The sequence below is a fragment of the Lycorma delicatula genome, chromosome 2, assembly GCF_047948215.1.
Source record: "Lycorma delicatula isolate Av1 chromosome 2, ASM4794821v1, whole genome shotgun sequence".
Classification (NCBI taxonomy): Eukaryota; Metazoa; Arthropoda; class Insecta; order Hemiptera; family Fulgoridae; genus Lycorma; species Lycorma delicatula.
Window position 1 is genome coordinate 24,368,994 of NC_134456.1, and position 12,207 is coordinate 24,381,200.

At 38.4% G+C, this 12,207-nt stretch overlaps 1 protein-coding gene across 5 annotated transcripts in view; it reads right to left on the reverse strand.

The window, feature by feature from the left end:
• The window catches only part of LOC142320565 (cytochrome P450 9e2-like), a 37,119-nt gene that overhangs the window by 15,447 nt on the left and 9,465 nt on the right, over positions 1-12,207 (reverse strand). For all 5 annotated transcript variants that reach the window (XM_075358494.1, XM_075358491.1, XM_075358493.1 and 2 more), the window contains exon 4: positions 1,224-1,356. In XM_075358494.1, coding sequence (XP_075214609.1) covers positions 1,224-1,356 — 133 coding nt within the window. The remainder of the gene's footprint in view (positions 1-1,223; positions 1,357-12,207) is intronic.

Below are 12,207 nucleotides of genomic sequence, written 5' to 3' on the forward strand. Positions count from 1 at the left end.
AAGTGTCCAAAAAAGCCCAAAATCCAAAAAAAATGTGGATTTTGGAATTTTTCCTAACTGCAATAATAAGCTCTCATTAGAGCTTTTCAACAGTATGTCATAAGTGATATTTATTTTCATTTCATATTTCATCAATATGAAATTTACAAATATGCAAAAACTTGATAAAAGCTACATATTCAACAAACACCTTGTATATTGAATGATATTATTTGATCTACTTATGGCACCATAAGTAGATCAAATAATATCCTTAAGTCTTTTTAAATGGGTTAGCAACAGTATTACTGGATATTCTCTTGAAAAACAAGCTAAAGGGTCTTTGGAAAAGTTCCATTAATTTGAAAATAAACTGTTAAATAAATTTTAAGTTTTATCACGTTTTGCTAATCAGTGACTGTAATTTCATATTTATTAATTGTTATACAAGTTACACAGCTTAATATGTTACACCTATATAGAGATATATAATAATACTAAAAAAGAACTTATAAATAATTTAATATATTTTATAAAAAAGCTTTTCAACTTCAGAAAGTTAAGAAGAGAAGAGAGCTTAATGAAAAATCCTATCTTGCTTTTACAAAATTTAAGAAAGCTTTTAATACAGTTGAGAGAGGAGTATAGTGAGCAATAATGAATTTATAATCTTTTAAGCAGATAATAAACAACTGCAGGCATTCTTACTGACAAGATGATACAGAAGGGTTGCACCATGTCTTCACACATTTTGATATCTATGCCTGGGTTCATAGGGGGTAGAAGGAGAAGATACACTGGTGTACAGATGGCTGAATATATATCAAATTCCTTGTTCTATGATAAAGTAATAATTGATAAAAACAGAAATGATCTGCAGACAGCAGTTTTTAATCTAAAGTCAAAGACAGTGAATGAACTTTTAAGCGAAATACCCAACTATAAAAGGTAGTCATTGATAATGAGCATATTTCACTAGGCTATGGATGTGATCTGACATATTTCAAGGATAACAATGTTTTGAATGAACTAGATAATTTTAAAGCAATATATGAAATTGTTCACTGAACTTAAACAATAAAACAATTATGTATATAACCTATAAATTATATATATATATATATATAATTTATATAAATATATATATAATTTATAGGTTAGTGTGATTGAATTAATTGGCAATTAATTTTACCAAATGAACTCAAATGAACTATTAAACTTAAAAAAAATGTGTTAAATTATACCTCTATATTTTCCATATTTCTTTTTTCTAAATATTTGGATAAGTCCTTATATATTGATTTAACAATATCTTCCAAATTCCTTAATTTATTTGGTGTGAAGCCTGCATTAACCTTTGATCTTATTTCCTTCCATCTGAAATATATCGTTTTTGTTTTACGTTTTATAGATTTCTTCCAATTTCAATTACTTTATTAAATAATATGTTGTTTAATAATAGTAAGCTTTCTGTTTCAAGTTGTAACAACCTAGTGAGGATACTATTTTGTCCATAACAATTTTTAAAAATTTCTGAGTAACAAAAGCTAAAACATTGAATAATTTTTAGCTATAGTAACAAATTAATCTACAATATACTTAATATAGTTATACTAGTTACATAATATACAATATAGTTAATAACGTTTTTACAAACATTAAAGATGACCTCAAAATAGCAGTTAAATATTATTGTAATAGTAATAATTTTATAAATAACTAAAAAAAAAAACATAATATAAAATATTTTTAAGAGATAATTTTTATCTTTAAGAGTATGTAGATTTTACTTTTTAAGGAGCTATTTACTTTATAAAATGAAAATATATTATTTAAAACTGATAGAAGATGTATGTGTAGATAGTAATTAGATTAGGGTTTCATATGATGTACTCATTGCCATCAACTATGTAAAAAAATAACTAGAAAATTTAATTATTAAAATTAAAAAAAAATTACTTTTTAGTATTATTTTAAGAAGCATTATAGAGTTAAAACTAATGTTCATTTCCATATGTGAACCCCTCTCTTTCATCTACCAAGAATAATAAATAAGTATGGTAAAAGTTACCTCATTTCTACAGACTATACTAACATAATTCAGGAATTGCAAGACAAAGAGATTCATAAGAGAACTAAATATTACTTATTATATCATTAATATTATTTTCTTGTATTATTAATACAAGAATTATTAATCTATTAATATAATGATATATTAACAATATTTCTAATGTAATTGGATTAGCACTGGATAGTAAAAGTGTTGCATCATTTGAATAAAATGTCACTCGACACTATTTAATCACCAGTGGTAGCTTATTAACATGTATTAAAACTAAAGGTACATGTAGTATTAAACTTTGTGAACTCCAGCTAATTCTTTGAAAAGGTAGGACTGATAATTTCTAACAACTCCTTTATCTCTTGTCTTTTCTCTATCCATCATTTTCTTTCTTGTAGATATGATGTAAGCAAGATAGAGTTCACCTAGTTAAAAGAAAACCAGCTGCTTCTGGTTTTTATTTTTTAAATAGTTTTTTAGAAGTTCAAAATTCACACAATTAAAATCTTTATTTAGTTAAAAAGATCAATGTAGCTCTTTCTCCTAAATTGTTTTTGCCTACAACATTTTCTACATAAATTATACAGGTCAATAAAATTAAAGAATTTGAAAGTTGTTTGTGATCTGATAACTAATTTTTATATTATTTTTTGTGCTGGTTTCAAATATAGCCACCATTTTTTTTCTATCATGTAAGAATTTATCACAATACTAAAAAAAGAAAATGGAAAAATGGCATATTGTATATGTATTCTTCATGGAAAACTTTTATTTAAAAAAAGTAATAGGACTTAAAATATTTGCACATTTTTTTACCTCTATGAAGACTTGTACTGCCTTTTTCTTTTCCTTTCAGTGCTTCTCAGGCCACATTTTCTGTTGTAGTAAGCTTGCAGATTGTCTCTATTGATGCACTAACAGTAGTCTGCAATCATGTTCAGATTCCACCTTCCCTGATATCTGCGTTCCATTTCCTTTATTATCTTGTCCATTTCCTTTATTATCTTGGTGAAATCTTTTACCTTGTTCTTCACTTACAGCACCAAAATTTTTGGGGAAGTAATCAATATGAGAATGCAGTAAATGTACCTTAAAGCTCATCGGACAACCTAAGTCTTGGAATTTCATTAGCATGTTTTCCACTATACACTTAAAATTTGGGACCTTATTGTTCCCAAGAAATTTCTTTAAGACTTCTTTAAATGCTTTCCATGCTTCTTTTTCGATGTCCTCCATTTTCGTTTGAAAGATTTCACTTTAAAAAGTTTATGAATATCTGGACCAGTGAAAATGCCTTCTTTCACTTTGGCTCTGACAGTTGAGAAAACTTATGGCATTTGTATTTAAAACACTCTCCTTCGGAAAGAGCCTTTACAAATCGTTTCATCAATTTCAGTTTGATGTGAAGAGAAGATAGAGGACTTTCTGTGGATCAACCAGACTTATCCGTATTACATTTTTGCTACCAGGTTCTAATAATACGTTACATGGCCATTCTTTTCTGGTGCAATGTTCTTTCTTGTCCTGGTTGTACCGTTCGCACAAGAAGCCTTAGTTGTACCTGCCGAAGAAGCCTTAGTTTAGGTCACCACATATTAAACATTCATGATCGCAATATTTCAGTTTAGACAGAACTAATTCTAAATTCTTGTAGCACGCTTGAAGTTTCAGCGTGGTTTAACTGGTTCACCGTGTAAAAACAATTGAGGATCAACATGTTCTCTGAAGCATGAAAAGCAAATGCATCTCGTTTTCTCCGATGAAAACGTGAATCCGTCGTTTTGTAGCATGATTCTAAATGGATTATTGTGTTTTAGAGCAGTCTCTCGGCAGTAGCTGAAGTTGTAGATGCAACGTAAATTGAAAAAACATCTACGAATAACGAACACAAAAAAGGTTTCACAACACTTTAAGATAACATTAAACAATTTGTTGTAGTAGGCAACTTGTAACAGTTTGTTGTAGTACTTATGGCAACGGCAAACAAGAAACACTTCACTGTGGTATTCCGTTTTCCAGTGTAACATTTTCGGATACTGTCGTTCAAACTCGAATTCGGAAGGACCGACTACTTAGGAAACCCCTGATAAATGCAAGGATATTGCCTTGCATACCCCATTCATGTAGTGTTTTTAAGAATTCTCTCCTCAAGTCGTGTCGTATGCCTTTTGCATATCCAAAAATACATCAGCGAGGCGTTGGCAGAGTAGGAAGGCGTTTAGAATGTCAGATTCCAAGGCAACTACATGATCGACAGATAATCTACCTTGGCGAAAACTGTACTGTTCGGGTGTAATAGGACGTTCCTCAAGGTACCACACAAAACGATACCACCATTTTCCATTCGTTCTATCATCTTGCACGGGGTACTGGTCAGTAGGAAGATAACTTGAAGGGCACGATTTATCTTTACTAGGTTTCAGTATGGGAATTACTAAATTTTCTAACAAGAAACTGGAAAAACCTGGTTAAAGAGTATTTTATTATAGATGGGCAAAAGATGTAACGCAGTATCCGGGAGTTGAGGTAACATACTGAGCCTGATATTATCATTTCCGGGGGGAGGCTTCATCATAGAAATTATTCAAGGCACATCTTAGCTCATCAAAAGGAAAGGGAATATCTAATTCATTTCGTGTGTCTTCTATAACAAACGGGATAATTTCTATCTTCAACTTGTACCTCATAAACTCAGGACAGTATGACGATGTAAGTGAGCTGACTTAGTTTCCAGAAGTGTTGCCCACATAATTGGGGCGGTGACAGGATGCTGTTGCTTTTCAGGCCAATCGACAGTGAAGATTGTTCCGATCGACATGGTCCGAAATTTTCTCTACACAACCGATGATGGACTTGTCTAAGAAGTGGTATCGATATACAAAAGATTATCTCTAAAGTAAAGACCGTTTCGTTGTAAAAAAAATTTATTCTAAAAAGTTTATAAATAGTATTTATTTCTCTTTTAACTGCATACCTTATGTTACTTCTCTATATAATCGCCACATAAATTAAGACGTTTATCGTAACGATACACCAGCTTCAATATACCTACATCGTATTCTTCTGCCGCCGGTCCATTTAGCCACTGATTAACAGCATTTTTCAGTTCATCGTTACCCACGAATTGCTTACCACTCAAAAATTCTTTCAATTTCCCAAATAAATAGTAATGAGAAGGAGCAAAGTCCGAATTATATAGTAGGTGAAAATAAATTTTCCATCTAAATGTTGTCAGTAAATCACATATTGGACCCGCAACATGTGGACGTGCATTACCGTGCAGCAGGACGACGCCGTCGGTCAGCTACCCACGTCGCCAATTTTGAATCTCGCGCCGGAATTTAATTAAAGTTATATTTATATAACTTAACGGAATTTAAAGTGCATTTATATTCGTTTCACGTGGCATGAAATCAATTGGCAGTATGTCAAACCGATCCCAAAGGACTGTGGCCATCAGTTTACGACCAAATGGCTGTGGCTTGACTTTTGATGGTCTGGTTGGTAATTGAGGATGACGCCATTCACTTGACTGCCGTTTTCTCTTTGGCGTGTAATACGAAATCCGTGTTTCATCGCCGGTAACAACTGAATTAAGGAACTCATCACCCTTTTCTGTGTAGCGCATCAAAAATTCCAAAGCAGATCCCATTCGGATTTTTTTTGTGACGTTCTGTTAAGACGCGCGGCACCCAACGAGTACAAAACTTTCTGAAGCCTAAACGGTCATGAACAATGCGAAAAAATAACATGGCTCTTGAAATATTAGGAAAAAGAAGGGCCAGGTCGGAAACCTTTGAGCGACGATCTTTACTGATTTCATCATCGACGCGTTTCAAGTCCTCTGTGATTATCGAGGGCCTTCCTGAACGTTCTTCATCGTGCACATTAATTCTGTTATTTCTAAATCCTTCACACCATTCTTTCGTTCATTACATTATTACCGTACACAGCAATTAACTGCCTCAGAATTTCAGCCGGCTTAACGTTTTGATGGCTTAAAAAATGTATGACACCACTTATTTCACAGTCGGCGGCAAAATCGATTTTCCTATTCGTTTTATAACGTAATAACTCGCATGTAATTAAAGGTACTACAACGCAACTCACAGACAATAATGTAGTGTGAATATTACTGGCGTTGTCATGATCAACACAGGTTCGCCAATCTTAAAGAGAGAAATTTCCCAGCGCTCTTTACTTAGAGATATGCCTCGTAATTCAGCCATGACTTCCGTTTAGTACATCCCAATCCCGTAGGGGGAAGACACCCACCTTGTGACGTTACCGGTCGCCACACCACTCTCTTCGTTCTAAGCCTTGAAGGGCTTTACGGGAGGTCGTCTGTATACCCTCTAATTGATTACATCTGACAGTCATCAGCCAGGCCTCGGTCGGGATGCCACCGATGTAAATGCCTCAGCAAACATTTGCATTAATAAAATACAAACCAAATTTCGCCTTCATATAGGCCTTAAACAGACATCTTTACATCCAACCTAACGTGATTCCCTCAGAACAACTGAGCGAAACCGCGGAAGCGCGAACCCCGCGCCTAGTCAAGATTTGACAGCACCGTTCGTGACTGTGAATGCCTCAGAAAACGAACGAGTTTAAAATTAAATCAGTGCTACACTCATACCAATCAAAATTATGTCTTATGCAACATAGAAATTCAGACCTACACCCAATTAACTCGACCAATTTAGGTCACCTAACAAGGGGAACGCAACCAAATTCCGGTCCGCGCAGGAGCCGGGGACAAACCCCGCACCCCAACCCGGTTCCAAAATGGTGTCTCGCGTGGCATTACCAAGTCACGATCACGACCGCCACCGGCGGAGAGAAGCCGCCGGTGGTAGTTAACATACCCCAGCGGCGCGGCCACCCAACCAGCGGAAGTCCCAAAGCGAATCGCAAACAATACAATATAACCGTGGCCCGATGCCAATGCGCCTATCTCCAACCAATCCAATGCGCCTATCTCCAACCAATCCAATGCTTAAACCGGAACCCTAGCCACCCGGGATCCTACCACGATCGAGTACTTCGATTAAACTCCCTCTGCAGACCTACAGAAGCGCCAGGAATTACGCTTGGAGGACCCAATGTTATGAAAGTACCTAGCGCTCGCTCTGCGGTAATCTGCAGTTAGTGTCGCACGCCGAACGGGATCACCCTCTCTTTGCGCAGCCCTTCTGAGTCGGTTCACAGACTGCTTCATTACTGTCAGATTCCGAGACTACAACCAGGTATACGTCCCCGGCCAGTGCGTCTAGGAATGGCGGCTTCAGCCGCCGCCACCACCGCAGAGGTGAAATTTTGTGCCAGGACATCTATTGGAAAGCCGTCTAGGTCTCGAGAAAAAGTCTCCAGTCTGGACTCCAACAAAGAGGAGAATTTCGGCCAGTCCGCCCTCCTATGCAGGAAGCTCCCCCGGTAAACATGAAAGTGTCCCTCATGACCATCATGCAGCTCATCCGCTATTTCAAAAAGTATCAACCGATGATCGCTAGAAAAATCGTCAACCACAGACCAGTCAAGGACCCTGCCTGGGATGTCCCTATCAATGGTGATGTCAATATTTGTACCTGAAAAGGCCCTTTGTTTGTTAACCGTACCGACGTAATTGGCCAACTGGTCTGCAACATTAAAGACCTCAAAATTGTGCTGCGCGATGAAAATGTCAATTAAGCCACTGCCATGATCAGTGATTCCACTGTGCCAGAAAAGCGACTTCACATTAACATCGGCACCAATAAGGGTTGGACCATTGCCCACAATACGAAGGATCCTATCCCATCTCGCTAGGTGTTCCTCAGTGGGATTGTATTGGAAATATGAGACAACAACTGTAAGGTTCTGTCCGCGAAGTCCGACCACAACATGATGCCCCTCAGAAACTTACCGTATAAAGACTCTATCAAGCGACTTTTCGCTCAGAATCGCAAACATACAGGTATGCCCTACACAAAACGTTTTCCAGCTGTGAAAGCCTGGCAGATCACCCCTAATTACATATGGGTGCTGCAGAAGGACAGCATAGAGGCTCTGTCTCTCTACAATTTCATCTAACTCAACCTGGACTACATAAGCAACCTGGGTATTTAGTTGACCGAACCTAACCATCTAGGGAATTAAAGTATAGCGTAACGGTCCTTACGTAACAGCCACATTCCTTACTAACAACTGGGTGCTCATGGTTTTTGTGCAACCTTTTACAGTTAGCACAGGCCGGAGCATCGGACCTATGCGAACAATCGTCACGCTTGTGGCTCTCTTCGCCACAATGGGCACACACCAAAGTAAACTTACAAAATTTAGCCCTGTGACCATATCTGCAGCAATTGAAAAATTTTGGCCTTCCACCTACTCTTTTACTCGGCAAGAACCTAAATTGATAAACAGTCTGCCCGCAGACGTAAATTTTTGAAAGAGACCAGAACCTACCTCGAAGACTCCGTGATATTTCTGGGTATCATGCCTACCTGTTTTAAATAACAACTGCAGTCCTACCGGAAGGCGGCTTCAATCAGTGTTCTGCTCCCTAATGAGGGACAAGACATCTTCGTCGGTCAGGTTACGGTCAATATCATAGACTATAATACGAGGCTTACGCGTTCTTTTCGGGTCTATTTTCTCATTCAATCGCTTAACCGCTGCGGAACCTCTAATTGCCTGAATGGTCTCCGTATCATCCGCTACCACAACTAATCCCTTGCCGGTCTCTTTAATGTTCGTAATTTTAAGACCTTTCCGGTCACCCCGAAGGGCAACTTGGAGGTCTTTCTTCAGGTGACTGCTGGACACAGTGGATCCCTCCGCTCTATTAACAAACGCAACCTCAGGTTTCTTAGAGGACTGGCTGGTTCCATGTCTGCCCCTGACCACCTCAGCATACCTACGCGGTTGCATTGGGGCCGGTCCGGTTTCTCAGCTACAGTTACTTCAGGCCGTGAGGCAAGATTTTCGAATCCCTCGACGAGAGCTGTAAAAGCCGCTCGGAAGAATTCGAGTCGGGGCAATAATCTTTTCGAGGTAGCACTAGTACACTTGGGGTGTGCTAAATAGGAAGACAAGCCACCCAGTTCTGCCAAAACATCACGGGCCAAAGGAGCAGAGCTGCCTGGCCTGCCCCCGGCTTGCAAAAACTCTTCAATAAGTGGGTTCATACCCTCCCGGGTGGTCACCCCTATATCTACCTCTGAACTATCGTTGTCAGTCCAGTGTTCGAGGAGGTCGAAGGATAAGGCTCCGGCTAGGCTTTTTACCTACCTCACTAACATGTCCTGACCTAACGGTATAAGAATACAAAATGCTCGCTGTATTTTTTCTACTAAGATGTTGGGCACAAGCTCACAAGGGTGACGACTACCCGCAGCGAGCCATGGGCAGCTGGAGACCTTCTGTATTCGCTTGTCACTCATTGAACCTCTTCGCCGCTACTGGATCAAATGTGTGAAATTAAAGATCAACACACAGTTGCAGATTACGGCCCTCGCTGTAACCGCTAAAAGAGCGCGGGCAGGACTAAGGGTAAAGGCCCCTTTGCTCGTAACAGGGACTTGCGACCAGGAGACGTTGCCACTCTTTTCGCTGCGATGAGGCGGTTGCTCGAACAAATCGTGCACCAAATCCCCTGAATCCTCGCTGATAGAGTATGAATCTTCTAAACAGTAAGGGCGTAAAACCGTTGTAACAGTTCTCAGACAGTAAGGTTGTGAATCTGGGAAGGTACACACTCGACTACCAGCTTAAAAATAGCACTGAAAAAGACTTATGCAACGCAATCTCTGTTCGTGAAAAGAGACCAGAAGTTTAGCATTTCCGTTTAGCACACCGAAGCACTCGAAAGCATACAACCCTCGCATTGTGGAGGCCTAGAGAATCTCTGTTGTACGTCTTCGATTGAAATTATATAAAGCCCTGCGACGATCCCATATTGCAATCGTACAGTATTCGTCATATCAAGAAACAGTAGGCCACCTTGGCTTTCTAGAAGTTAGATAAATTCATTTGCGTTATCGATTATTGGGTGTGTAAACTAGACAAGTTGGTGGATTGCGCTACCATTCTTGTATTGGCCAAAAAAATCCTTGTATCAATCCATTCCGTTTTCTGAACCCCATCTGCGTGGCTAACTCTGAAGCAAATCACTATTACCGACTAAGATAACAACAGTGTACTAGGATCGCTTCCAAAGAAGTTTTTGGAAACGCGCTAGGAAAGACGTGGGAGTACGATACTGAACACAAGGACAGATCGATTCAGTAAAATGTACCTGATGATGATGACATAAACGAGAACGACCCATCGTTCAATAAGCAGAGATCTAAGTTCTATGTCAGTTGTTCAACTATAGTGCCTCGGGAAGAACATGATGATGTACCACATGAATAGTGATGGCCGTTGAAATTGCCAGTTATTAGGCAGGATAAAGGAATTTGTGAAAACGGACTTGGACAGATCTTCCTTACTGATATCGGAATGTGGCGGAAGATGTAAGTTGCAGATATTAATTTTAAAAGGCGCCAAGACTGTAGTTTGTAGCAGCGGAATGCGCGTGGCTAATACGACTTTTGTTAGGAAAACAGCCACACTTTCACGTCCTCTGCCCTCACTTTGATGGTCGCATTTTTCACAGATGTAACCGTGAAAAGATATCATCTGAGGACGAAGGTGAGTTTCCTGCATAGACACAGTATTAAAGGATTTTGATGAAACCACAAACATTCCACTAAATAATATTTGTACCCATAAGAATTTTATTGTTATAACTTCTTCGTGCAGATTACTTGTCAAATATGTTATTATCCGGTTTTTCTTTTTGGATTTTATAACCTTTATGAAGTGCTTTGTTTCTTTGAGCACTTCATCCGCCACCATTCTATAGAGACCTTGAAATGGTGATGGGGATTTGTAAGCCTGAGAGGATGGAGTTACTGTACCAGGCAATGAAGTTTTAATAGATCCCATCAGAGGAATCTTGGTAACTTGCTGCATGTTCAGTGCAGCAAGAACTTTATGTGATTGTGTACTGAAATAATTTTAGGTAAACCACTATCGATCTTTCTAGCAGAAGTTATCTTCTTGACAATGTTCAATGCTGTAGTTGCAGCCATGAAGGACTTTACTTGGTCTGATGAAGCTTCATCTGATAATGAAACTTGGTCTGTTAAAACAAACTTCATCTGATAAAGCTAAAACTTTGGTCAATTCTTTGTAAAATTTGCATTTGTACTCTTTTTGTATATTGCTAGAGAGCACCTGAACAGAACTAACACTAGGTTGTACAGTATTCCTCATGCTGAGGAATTTTCTATATTCTCGATGAGCCACAAGAATGGACACAGTTTCTGTTCAGTACAGATCTTCAAAATAAAATTTTTCTTTATAAATGGGGCTTCTTGAGACCTTGCTGAGTGTAGACTTTTACAATTTATACATTTTTTTTTTTCAGCACGTGAAACCATCTTCGTGACCATCACAACCATCTTGGTTGTGAAACCATCTTTGTTGTGTCCAAAACCCTGACATTGGAAGCAGCGTCTGGGGTTAGGTATATATGGTTGCACACAGATAGAAAGGTAAACAATTCTTATTCTATCAGGAATGGTCAGACTTGAAAAAACTTGAAAGAATTAGCGAAGATGTTTGGTACATCAACACTATTCTCCTTTCTCATAATTCTTTACACGACATGACTGGCTGTAGTGACAACTTTTTGCAATTTCAGGTAACTCTGCATCAGCCAAGTTACAGCAAAAGAACTTTGGTGAAATTCAGTGTCTTATGGGGCTCCAATATCATTCCATCTTTCTGTATATAGTTAGCTGACAAAGTCAGTGAAGTCTCTTATAACTCCCGGGTTTGTATGTTTTTTAAATGGACCAACAACCGCTGAAGGAATATTTATTTGGACTGACATATGGTTTCCACAAGTACTGGCGACTACTCCATATAATGGACTACTCCAGCAGAGTGTGTGGGTACTGGAGCTAGGAGCTTCATACAGCTGGGTTCACCCAGATACCCAGAGGACATCATTTGAGACTCACTATGTAGAGCTGCTTCCATCTTGAGTTACAGTTGCATTTCATAAGGTGTCGTAACATCACTGAGTGTAAGTGTAAGAAGAGATTATAATATGTTGTTGTGTTGCT